The 11776-nt window shown below is 48.1% G+C and overlaps 1 protein-coding gene across 1 annotated transcript; it reads left to right on the top strand.

The window, feature by feature from the left end:
- Positions 1–5619: 5619 nt before the first annotated feature.
- On the top strand, positions 5620–10221 carry LOC133283328 (uncharacterized; the record flags this gene model as incomplete). Its single annotated transcript, XM_061480019.1, has 2 exons — positions 5620–6576; positions 10053–10221. A coding segment is annotated over one exon (885 nt), but the record flags the coding sequence as incomplete, so codon positions are not given.
- Positions 10222–11776: the final 1555 nt, after the last annotated feature.

Raw genomic sequence — 11776 nt, 5'->3', positions numbered from 1 at the left:
CTGGGGCACGAATTAGCAGGGCTCATTTGGAGAGCTTTAAACTAGATTCGAAGGGGGATGGGGTTGTAGCTGGGCTTGCCCCAGTGGGGCAGCACTCCAGAATTGATGAAGACTGGGAGGCCTCCTATAATCCTAGGGTGAAATCGGTGTGCTCAGCTGTACACCAATGCGTGCAGCATGGGAAATAATCAGGAGGAGTTGGAAACCTGTGTTAAGTCAGGAGACTATGATCTGGTGGCAATTACAGAGACGTGGTGGGACAGCTCACATGACTGGAATATAGTCATGGAGGGCTATGTCCTTTTCAGGAAAGACAGGCCAGCCAGGCGGGGTGGTGGGGTTGCTCTTTATGTGCGGGAGCAACTACAATGCACCGAGTTCTGTCCAGGGACAGATGACGAGCGAGTTGAGAGTCTGTGGGTGAGAATTAAGGGGCAGGCTGGCAGGGGGGATACTGTTGTGGGTGTCTGTTACAGACCACCAGATCAGGGTGAGGAAGTTGACAAGGCCTTCTACAGGCAGCTGAGAGCGGCCTCACAGTCACAGGCCGTGGTCGTTGTGGGGGCTTTTAACTTCCCTGATGTTTGCTGGAAGGACCACTCAGCAACCCAGCCACAGTCCAGGAGGTTCCTCAGGTGTATGGATGATAACATCCTCCTGCAAATGGTGGATGAGCCAACCAGGAGAGGAGTGCTGTTGGATCTCATCCTCACTAACAAGGAGGGTCTGGTCGAAGCAGTAAGGGTTGAGGGCTGCCTTGGTTGCAGCGACCACGAGATGGTGGAATTCAGGGTCTTGTGTGGTAGGACTAGTAGAATAGCAAGTATAATTGCAACCCTGGACTTTAGCAGGGCAAACTTTGGCCTTTTCAAGCAATTGCTAGGGGAAATCCCATGGGCAAGGCTGCTTGAAGGTAAAGGGGCCCAAGATAGTTGGTTGGCATTCAAGGATTGCTTTTTCCGAGCTCAAGATCGGAGCATCCCGACACGTAGGAAGTCAAGGAAGAGGGCCAGGAGGCCTGCTTGGCTAAAAAGGGAATTGCTGGGTATGCTCAAGTGGAAGAGGTTAACAGATCATGGAAGGAGGGGCTGGCCACTTGGGAGGAATATAAGGCTGCTGCTAGAGGATGTAGGAAGGCAGCTAGGATGACTAAGGCCTCCTTAGAATTAAACCTGGCGAGAAGGGTCAAGGACAGCAAAAAGAGCTTTTTCAAATACATGGCAGACAAAACTAACACCAGAGGCAATGTAGGCCCACTGATGAACGGGATGGGTGCCCTGGTGACAGAAGATACAGAGATGGCAGAGTTACTGAATGCCTTCTTTGTCTCTGTCTACTCTGCTGCGGGCAGTCCTAAAGAGCCCTGTACCCCTGAGACCTTAGATGAAGTCAGGTCAACGGAGCGGTTTGCCTTAGTCGATGAGGAATGGGTTAGAGACCAGTTGAGCAATCTGGACATCCATAAATCCATGGGTCCAGATGGGATGCACCCGCGGGTGCTGAGGGAACTGGTGGAAGTCATTGCTAGACCACTCTCCATCATCTTTACCAAGTCTTGGGAAACGGGAGAGGTGCCTGAAGACTGGAGGAAAGCAAATGTCACTCCAGTCTTCAAAAAGGGCAAGAAGGAAGACCCGGGTAACTATAGACTGGTCAGCCTCACCTCCATCCCTGGGAAAGTGATGGAACACCTTATCCTTGGTGCCATCTTAAGGCATATCAAGGATAAGAGGGTTATGAGGGGCAGTCAACGTGGCTTCACCAAGGGGAAATCATGCTTGACCAATCTCTTAGCCTTTTATGAGGAAATAACACAGTGGATGGATGATGGCAGAGCGGTGGATGTGGTCTACCTTGACTTCAGCAAAGCATTTGACACAGTCTCCCACAGCATCCTCACAGCTAAATTGAGGAAGTGTGGTCTGGATGATCAGGTAGTGAGGTGGACTGTGAACTGGCTGAAGGAGAGAAGCCAGAGAGTTGTAGTCTATGGGGCGGAGTCTAGTTGGAGGCCTGTAACTAGTGGAGTGCCTCAAGGGTCAGTACTGGGACCAGTATTATTTAATATATTCATCAATGATTTAGATGAGGGAATTGAGTGTACTATCAGCAAGTTTGCTGATGACACTAAGCTGGGAGGAGTGGCTGACACGCCAGAAGGCTGTGCTGCCATCCAGCGAGACCTGGACAGGCTGGAGAGTTGGGCAGGGAATAACTTGATGAAATATGACAAGGGAAAGTGTAGAGTCCTGCATCTGGGCAGGAACAACCCCAGGTTCCAGTATAGGTTGGGGAACGACCTGTTAGAGAGCAGTGTAGGGGAGAGGGACCTGGGGGTCCTAGTGGACGACAGGATGACCATGAGCCAACACTGTGCCCTTGTGGCCAAGAAGGCCAATGGCATCCTGGGGTGCATTAGAAGGGGGGTGGTTAGTAGATCGAGAGAGGTCCTCCTTCCCCTCTACTCTGCCCTGGTGAGACCGCATCTGGAATATTGTGTCCAGTTCTGGGCCCCTCAGTTCAAGAAGGACAGGGACCTGCTGGAGAGAGTCCAGCGCAGGGCAACTAAGATGATTAAGGGAGTGGAGCATCTCCCTTATGAGGAAAGACTGAGGGAGCTGGGTCTCTACAGTTTAGAGAAGAGGAGACTGAGGGGTGACCTTATTAGTGTATATAAATATATAAAGGGGGAGTGTCACAAGGATGGAGCCAGGCTCTACTGAGTGGCAAACAGTGATAGGACAAGGGGTAATGGGTACAAACTGGAACACAAGAGGTTCCACTTAAACTTGAGAAGAAACTTCTTCTCAGAGAGGGTGACAGAACACTGGAACAGGCTGCCCAGGGAGGTTGTGGAGTCTCCTTCCCTGGGGACATTCCTGTGTAACCTTATCTAGGTGTTCCTGCTCCGGCAGGGGGATTGGTCTAGATGATCTTTTGAGGTCCCTTCCAATCTCTAGAATACTGTGAAACTGTGTGAAACCTCTCCCACCAGTCCTCTTAAAGCAATATCAATCAGTCTGACATCTAAGATCTACATGATCTAGATATTGGCATCAAACAATTGGCCTTGATGCTGGGTAGTTTGATTACAATACTATGCTTGCATGATCAATTTCTATAATTTGGTTTTAGTTGTCAAAGTTTGCTGAATTTCCATATTTCACAGCTGCAAGGATTAACATCAAAATATTCATCAATTTTAAACCAAAGCAATGCAATTCACCTAAAATAATAACCCAAAAAATTTAGACCCTCTAGCCACAGATGCCAAAAACGGTGACAAGGCTTTCAAGGCCAAAATCAACCATTTAATGCTATCAATCTGGCCTAGTAAGCAGAGGATCTCTAGGAAACATCACACTAATGAAGGATTAATGTGAGCTCAAGTCCCACAGGAAGTAACATGACTCTGCTAGGACATTTATAAATTGAGTAGCTTGAACTAGGTCAAATGGGAAAGAGTTAAGATCTAGGTTTCAGTTTCCATGGCGATTAGAAGAAAAGAACTTGTCTGAAATACTGTTTGGACCATTAATGCTAATTTTTAGTATCCTTTGGAAAACGTGGGATATTTGAGAGGACAGAGAGAAACAAAAACAGGTTGGGGGGGGGGGGGTGTCTAAATCTGGTGACTGGAGTAACCATAATATTGTCAGTCTGTAACAGATCTCAAATAGAATGGCCAATACAAGACTCTGGCTAGAAAGAAATGGAGAGGGTAATATAATATTAATGACATGAATTTTCAGAAAACATTCTTGGACTAGTTTGATTTTTAATTGTAAGTTTATTGCTAACTAAGAACACGGATATAGCAGATTTTTGCGAGGCAGTTGACTTTTGATTAAGAAACATAAAATCAACATGACACATTAAGTGGGCTAGAGACTAATGGGCTTCAAAATGTAATTGCAGATGAGGCCAAACACTAAATAAATGCTTCCACTTATATCAATTAAATATAAACACAAAAAGGAATGGTTTCTTTTATCCCACCTTCAAGAGCTTGACCCTATGTTATTCAGGAGATTTGCCTATGCTCTGAAAAAAAGCACAGGAAGATTACCAAACAAATTTACAGATTAGAGTGATAAAAAAAAGGATCAGTGATAGAAAGCCATTTAGTTTGCCTGGTAAAGAAGAGTCAAGCAAAGATCATAGCTTTTAATATAGCTAAATATAAGAAAATACGCCTAAGCTACACTTAGTGGTTGGAAGCCTATCCTGAAAAGCAGGTATTCTAAAAGGTCAATGTAGAAAAACATTTGAAGGGAGATTCAGTGAGATACTGTGGGTAAACACAACTATGGAGATAATTTTGCTTTCAAATTTCCTCCAAAGCTAAAATTACACAAATGAGGCTTAGGTGGAAAACAGCAGACAACAGCTGGTAGCAGAAAGGACCACATGCTGAACAGAAGGTGCAAGAGGACCTGGGAGGCTGGCATGGGCAATAATCAAGCACATGAGTCTGATGTGCGCTCTGCCCTCTCTCCCTCCAAGTACAAGCAAATATATGAGGGAATGCTGACTCTGCAAGGTTCTAATTTTCTCTAGTTTTCCCCATAGTATCTGGATGCCGACTGAAACCTCAGGAGAAAAAACAAACCAAAACACACCACAGGAAAGACACAGTTAAAGAATACACTATTGGGGGGGGGGGGGGATGGTGGTTGGGACTGACCTAAACCATGAAGGCAAAAAATATGGAATGACCCAGCTAAAGGTCTGAGTGTGTAGCTTCTCCTGAAGAAGGAGACAGGACTTAGAAAATAAGCAAGTGTCATGGGTTCAGCAGTAGCAGTCATTTTTCCCCTTCTTGGTAGCTGGTGCAGTGCAGTGTTTTGACTTTTGGCCTGGGAACAGAACTGATAGTGATGTTTTGGTTTGGCCAAGGACTTTGTGAGCCTCATGCTCTGCCAGGGAGGAGGGGAAGCCGGGAGGAAGCAGAGACAGGACACCTGACCCAAACTGACCAAAGAGGTATTCCATACCACAGCACGTCATGCCCAGGATGTAACTGGGAGTTAGCCGGAAGGGCTGGGAGACTGCAGGGTTGGAGGAGGTATTGGTCAGTGCTTGGTTGGGCTGAGGGGGGCGAGTTATCGGTCGGCTGGTGCTGAGGTGTTGTATTCTCTTCCCTTGTTATTTCCTTTATCATTATTTTCATTGGTGGTAGCAGTAGTGATTTGTGTTATACCTTAGTTACTAAACTGTTCTTATCTCAACCCGTGGGAGTTTCATTCTTTTTGATTCTCCTTTCTGTCCCTCTGGGAGCAGGGGGAGGGCAAGAAAGGGGGAAGTGAGTGAACGAGTTACCTGACTGGGTTTAAACTATGACAGTTCTTTTTGGCGCCCAACGTGGGGCATGAAGGGTTGCGATAACAACAGATCTGACCGGATTAATAGTCATTCGTCACAATGCTGATTTATTGGCTCTCAGAGTTGTTCTTGTTGATCTCACAGCTTCAGACCGTTGTAACTTACTTAGAGCCGGTATTTGCTGTGTTAGTGTTTATCAAGTGTGGGGCTTGGGCTAAGGTTCTTGTCTCACTGTGCTTTATGGCAATGGCTTGTAATACGGGCGGGCTCCAGCAGCAGGGCGGGACGGACGTGGCCGTGGACTTGTACCTGGCCGTCCGGCTGCTCTTCACCGTCCTGGCCCTCACCCTACTCTCCATCTTCGTGAGGCTGCGGGGAGCTGAGGGGGAGCGGCCCCGGGAGCCGGCGGCAGCCGAACCGGCCCGGGAGAGCGGCCCCGGGGACCAAGCGGCGGAGGGAGAGGGGCCGGAGGCCGCGAGGGGACGGCTGCCGGTGGAGGAGGTCGGGGCGGTCGAGGAGAGGAAGGAGGCGGCTGCCGAGCAGCGGGAGAAGGCGGTGGAGGAGCCGAGCCCCGCGGAAGAGCCGAGCCCCGCGGAGGAGCCGAACCCCGCGGAGGAGCCCAGCTCCGCGACGGCCGAGAGCATCCCCCGGCAGCCGCCCGCCGAGCCCCAGGAGGATGCAGGAGACCACGCAGCATTTCCCAGCAAGGCAGAGGAGGAAGAGCTGGACTCAGGAAAAGAGAAGCTGGTGGTGGGAGAGCCGGCAAGCACAGCAGCTACACCAGCCCCAGTGACAAGTACAGCAGCATCGTTTGAGAGTTCTGAAGGTTTTGAATGGCCTTTGGGTATCCTTGGGACCTGCCTGCTGATTGTGATGGGGATCAGCATGTTGGCACACACACAGACTGTGTTCTACCCACAACCATTTTGTCTGATCTCAAAAGTTAAGCAGAGTCAGGTTTGGGTCTTGTCTGGGGTTAGACGAGGATATAGGGGGACCAGGAGATTTTCCCTAAGGCTGGACAGTCACGAGTGGCAGGGTGTGTGTGACAGTATGGGCAAGTATCTAGTCCACTGGGCCCCTCCAGTGCTTTGGAAGCATTGGAGATGGAAGGCAGCTGTATGGAGTCCCCAGCAACAAGCTGCAGAAACTGCTGAAGGGGACAGTGAATTATTTTGAGCCTGGTGGGCCCATGGCACTTCAGGTCATCAGAGCAGAGATGCAACACAGAGATGGACTCATGATCAAGGGGTGGACTTAGCAATGGACACTATTGCCCTAGTTATTCATGAGTGTGAACACTGCACACAGTCTCTCCTATTCTGGAAGACTGTTACAAGAGATGGAGCCTCACATCATGGACCAGATGGACACAGCAGCTTTATAGGGACTGGTCTGTGCACTAAGATAAGAGTGATGGTATATTGAAAATGTGGGATCTGAGCATGACGTGAATGGTATGGAATAAGGGGTGGATAATGTCATGGGTTCAGCAGTAGCAGTCATTTTTCCCCTTCTTGGTAGCTGGTGCAGTGCAGTGTTTTGACTTTTGGCCTGGGAACAGAACTGATAGTGATGTTTTGGTTTGGCCAAGGACTTTGTGAGCCTCATGCTCTGCCAGGGAGGAGGGGAAGCCGGGAGGAAGCAGAGACAGGACACCTGACCCAAACTGACCAAAGAGGTATTCCATACCACAGCACGACAAAGCATGACAAAGCTGAAGAATTACACCCCTGCCTCCCATTTTCCAAACCAGGGCTTTAACACTTGTGTTTAAAGCAGTCAGGTGTAATGGAGTCTGTTACAAATTCTGAGCAGGGGAGAGAGGTGCCACCTCCATCAATATGTGGCCCACAGCTGGGATTCCTCAGGTCCCACCTGACAGCAGCTGTCAGCAATAGTTACAGCAGAACTGTTGAACAGTTTAGCTATGATTCCAGCCACACTCAAGTCAGGTACAACATTACTTCAGCAGCTGTGATTAAACAATAGTTCTGATACAGGATATTTTAATAACACTAAGGGGAAATTTCTGCTACAAGAAACATTATCACAACAGGACCACATAGACATCTCCAAAACAAGTATCTTTCAACACAGCCCATCTGCCCGAGAGCCAGGATCCAGCAACAATGAAGAAATTTGTGGTTTTCTATCTACCACCTGACTCCCTCCAACATCAATACACAGCTTCAAAGTCCAAAGGGACACTGAAACAAAGCTGGATGGACAGAGAGGAATCAATGGAAAATGAAAACCAAATAGCTTTTAAATTATTTTGGACTCTAGAAATGAGGAGTTCTTATTTTTAGACTGCATGCAAGTATCTCAAGGTGCTTTTCTTTCATCCCCATGACAGCAGTTAAGTGAATACACCTGCCTCACCTCACTCCCTTCTGATGGTAAAGAGATCTTACATTTAAGTTATAACATGGAATACTTCAGAGCAGTCCTGTGCCAAAAAAGCACATTTCTGAGGAATGCAAAGGTATTCAATAAAAAGCTTTTAAAAGCATATTTTTAAATTTGCAGCAGGAAAGCTTTTCTGTGTCAAGACAATAATTCTTTTAAAAGCATTGATCAAAATGTCATTCTTTTATGAGTGTACAATACCTTTTAATGGCATACAACAAGTCATTAGGGTTATATACCTCAGTACAGCAGACAGCTTACTGGAAAATCAGGAACACTGGCCAAGGTAGTCCCAGCTCTGCTTCACCCAAATACCATGAGTAAAGTGATCCAAAAAATAAGTCGAACTACTCATCACTTCCACCAGAGTTATTTTCACCGTAACCCACACATTTTCCCCAAGAAATACCTCTTACAAACATGATGAATATTCTGGCTTTCTAAAGTGGGATTCTATCACCAAGGTCAGATCTGCTTCTTCATTTTCCTCACCAGTGGTCATACTTATCCCCAAATCACCACTGACTGATGAATCAAATGTGGCTGAATTGCACATAATGGTTTTGATTTTCAGAAATGGGAAAAAAGCTAACCTACCCTTTCCTAGCACTCTGAGGCCTGGGACAGAAACTGTCAACAAATCATCCAATTCTTTCCAAATGATCCAAACCTTCATAAAGGGAAGGGCACTGGTGATAGCATAGAATCATAGAATAGTTAGGGTTGGAAAGGACCTTAAGATCATTTAGTTCCAACCCCCCTGCCATGGGCAGGGACACCTCACACTAAACCATGTCACCCAAGGCCTCGTCCAACCTGGCCTTGAACACTGCCAGGGATGGAGCATTCACAACCTCCCTGGGAAACCTATTCCAGTGCCTCACCACCCTTACAGGAAAGAATTTCCTTCTTATATTCAACCTAAACGTCCCCTGTTTAAGTTTTAACCCGTTACCCCTTGTCCTATCACTACAGTCTCTAATGAAGAGTCCCTCTCTATCATCCCTTCAGATACTGGAAGGCTGCTATGAGGTCTCCACACAGCCTTCTCTTCTCCAAGCTGAACAGCCACAACATTCTCAGCCTGTCTTCATACAGGAGGTGCTCCAGTTGCCTGATCATCCTTGTGGCCCTCTTCTGGACTTGTTCCAACAGTTCCATGTCCTTTTTATGTTGAGGACACCAGAACTGGACACAGTAGTCCAAGTGAAGTCTCACAAGAGCAGAGTAGAGGGGCAGGATCACCTCATTCAACCTGCTGGTCACACTCCTTTTGATGCATCCCAGAATATAGTTGGCTTTCTGGGCTGCGAGCGGGATGGACGTGGCCGTGGACTTGTACCTGGCCATCACGCTGCTCTTCACCATCCTAGCTCTTGTCTTCGCCTCCCTCTTCGTGAGGCTGCGGGGAGCCGAGGGGGAGCGGTCCTGGGAGCCAGCAGCATCCGAGGAGGCCTGGGAGAGCAGCCCCAGGGACCAAGCTGCAGCGGGAGAGGGGCAGCAGGCCGGGAGGGAATGGCTGCCGGTGGAGGAGGTCGGGGAGTTCGAGGAGGCGAAGGAGGCGGCTGCCGAGCAGTGGGAGGAGGTGGTGGAGGAGCCCAGCCCCACGGCTGAGCCCAGGCCCGCAGCGGCCGAGAGAATACCCTGGCAGTTGCTCGCCGAGCCTCGCGAGCCTGAGCCCCAGGAGGATGTGGAGAGCAAGGTGCCAACTTTGGGAGCCTCAGCTGGGTCCAGCCTCAGGCACCCCGGACAAGTGGAGGATGCAGGAGACCACACAGCATTTCCCAGGAGGCAGAGGAGGAAGATCTGTACTCAGTAAAAGAGAAGCTGGTGGTGAGAGAGCTGGCAAGCACAGCAGGCACACCAGCCCCAGTGACAAGTACAGCAGTATCATTTGAGAGTTCTGAAGGTTTTGAATGGCCTTTGGGTACCCCTGGGACCTGCCTGCTGATCGTGATGGGGATCAGCATGTTGGCACACATACAGACTGTGTTTTACCCACCACCATTTTATCTGATCTCAAAAGTTAAGCAGAGTCGGGTTTGGGTCTTGTCTAGGGTTAGACGATGATATAGGAGGACCAAGAGATTTTCCCCAAGGCTGGACAGTCATGAGTGGCAGGGTGTGTGGGACAGTATGGGAGAGTATCTAGTCCACTGGGCCCCTCCAGTGCTCGGGAAGCGTCGGAGATGGAAGGCAGCTGTATGGAGTCCCCAGCAACAAGCTGCAGAAACTGCTAAAGGGGACAGTGAATTATTTTGAGCCTGGTGGGCCCATGACACTTCAGGCCATCAGAGCAGAGATGCAACACAGAGATGGACTCATGATCGAGGGGTGGACTTGGCAATGGACACTATTGCCCAGGTTATTCACGAGTGTGAACACTGCACACAGTCTCTCCTGCTCTGAAAGACTGTTACAAGAGATGGAGCCTGACATCATGGACCAGATAGACTCAGCAGCTTTATAGGGACTGTTCCATGCACTAAGATAAGAGTGCACTGAGATAAGAGAGATAGTATATTGAAAATGTGGGATCTGAGCATGACATGAATGGTATGGAATAAGGGGTGGATACTGTCCTGGGTTCAGCAGTAGCAGTCATTTTTCTCCTTCTTAGTAGCTGGTGCAGAGCTGTGTTTTTGACTTTCGGCCTGGGAACAATGCTGATAACACTGATGCTTTTAGTTACTGCTCAAATGTTTAGACTGACCAAGGACTTTCTGAGCCTCATGCTCTGCCAGGGAGGAGGGAAAGCCGGGAGGAAGCAGAGACAGGACACCTGACCCAAACTGACCAAAGAAGTATTCCATACCACAGCACATCATGCCCGGGATGTAACTGAGAGTTACCCAGAAGGGCTCGTTCACTGGGGGGTTGGACTAGGTATCGGAGCTATCAGTCAGTGCTCGGGCGGGTGGGGTGGAGTGAGCTATGGATCGGTGGGTGGTGAGGTGTTGTATATTCTTCTCTTGTTATTTCCTTTATCATTATAATTATTGGTGGTAGCAGTAGTGATTTGTGTTATACCTTGGTTTACTAAACTCTTCTTATCTCAACCCCTGGGAGTTGCATTCGTTTGACTCTCCTCCCCGTTCCTCAGGGAGCAAGAGGAGTGCAAGAAGGGGAGAGGGGTTGTGAGAGAGAGACTGCATGACTGGGTTTAAACCACGACACCCCACATAGAACAGCTGTGCAGTTCTGCAAGGGGCTAACTGAGACAAGAGGGGGCACAAAATTACAAAATGGAATATATAAACCTTTAGAATCAGTTCTAACTAATGTTGTTTCATGGCTTTGAAACAGTAGCAATGGAAAATTACTGAGGTGCATGATACATAGAAAAAAAGAGTACAGCTAGAGAACATACTGAGAATTCTTGTACAAGATAAATCGTTATAGTTGACATAGTTTTAAGAAAAACAGTCTAGAAGAACAGGACACAGGGACAAGGAGTATCTGGGAATGGCAGGTGTCCAGGATGGGCTACAGTTAAACTAACTGATAAGTAGGAGGACAGGAGGATTATTATGTCTGTGGTGCTAACAAAGCAATTAAGCTGGTATAAGAAACTACTGCGGGTGCTCCAAAGGCTGCCAGAAGTGATGAAGATTGTTGGAAGAAGTAAACGACCCTCAGAGACCACCACCACAGTTCTGTATGAATGCAGGGAACTTTCTGGAAAATGATGTAATCCGTATGTAGCCTCATGAATATGTATGTATGCCCAGGGACTATATAAGGACGGCTTGTGTAGCAATAGGGGAACACATGTTAGGAGGAACTATCCCCCATGTCTCCAGCAAAACAATAAAGAATACCTGCTTGTCAGCTTGAAAACTTTGTTGGCAAGTTTGTTCCTGGAGTTTTCTCCGAATCATAATGAAGAAACACACTCGCAACATGAACAACTGGCTGATGCACTGGTAAAGAAGACTACTACTGGTTCTGCCAGGAAAAATTGGCGGGTCATAGTAGTAGGGGACTCTACTTTGAAAGGCACAGAGGCACCCATCTGTCGGCCTGACACAGTCTCAAG

This window comes from Pezoporus flaviventris, unplaced genomic scaffold (assembly GCF_033815535.1).
Source record: "Pezoporus flaviventris isolate CSIRO_AGI_PZ_B2104156 unplaced genomic scaffold, CSIRO_AGI_Pfla_v1 ptg000164l, whole genome shotgun sequence".
NCBI classification, from domain to species: domain Eukaryota; kingdom Metazoa; phylum Chordata; class Aves; order Psittaciformes; family Psittacidae; genus Pezoporus; species Pezoporus flaviventris.
The sequence above is the reverse complement of the archived record's forward strand: the minus strand, read 5'-3'. Positions and strand labels throughout refer to the sequence as shown.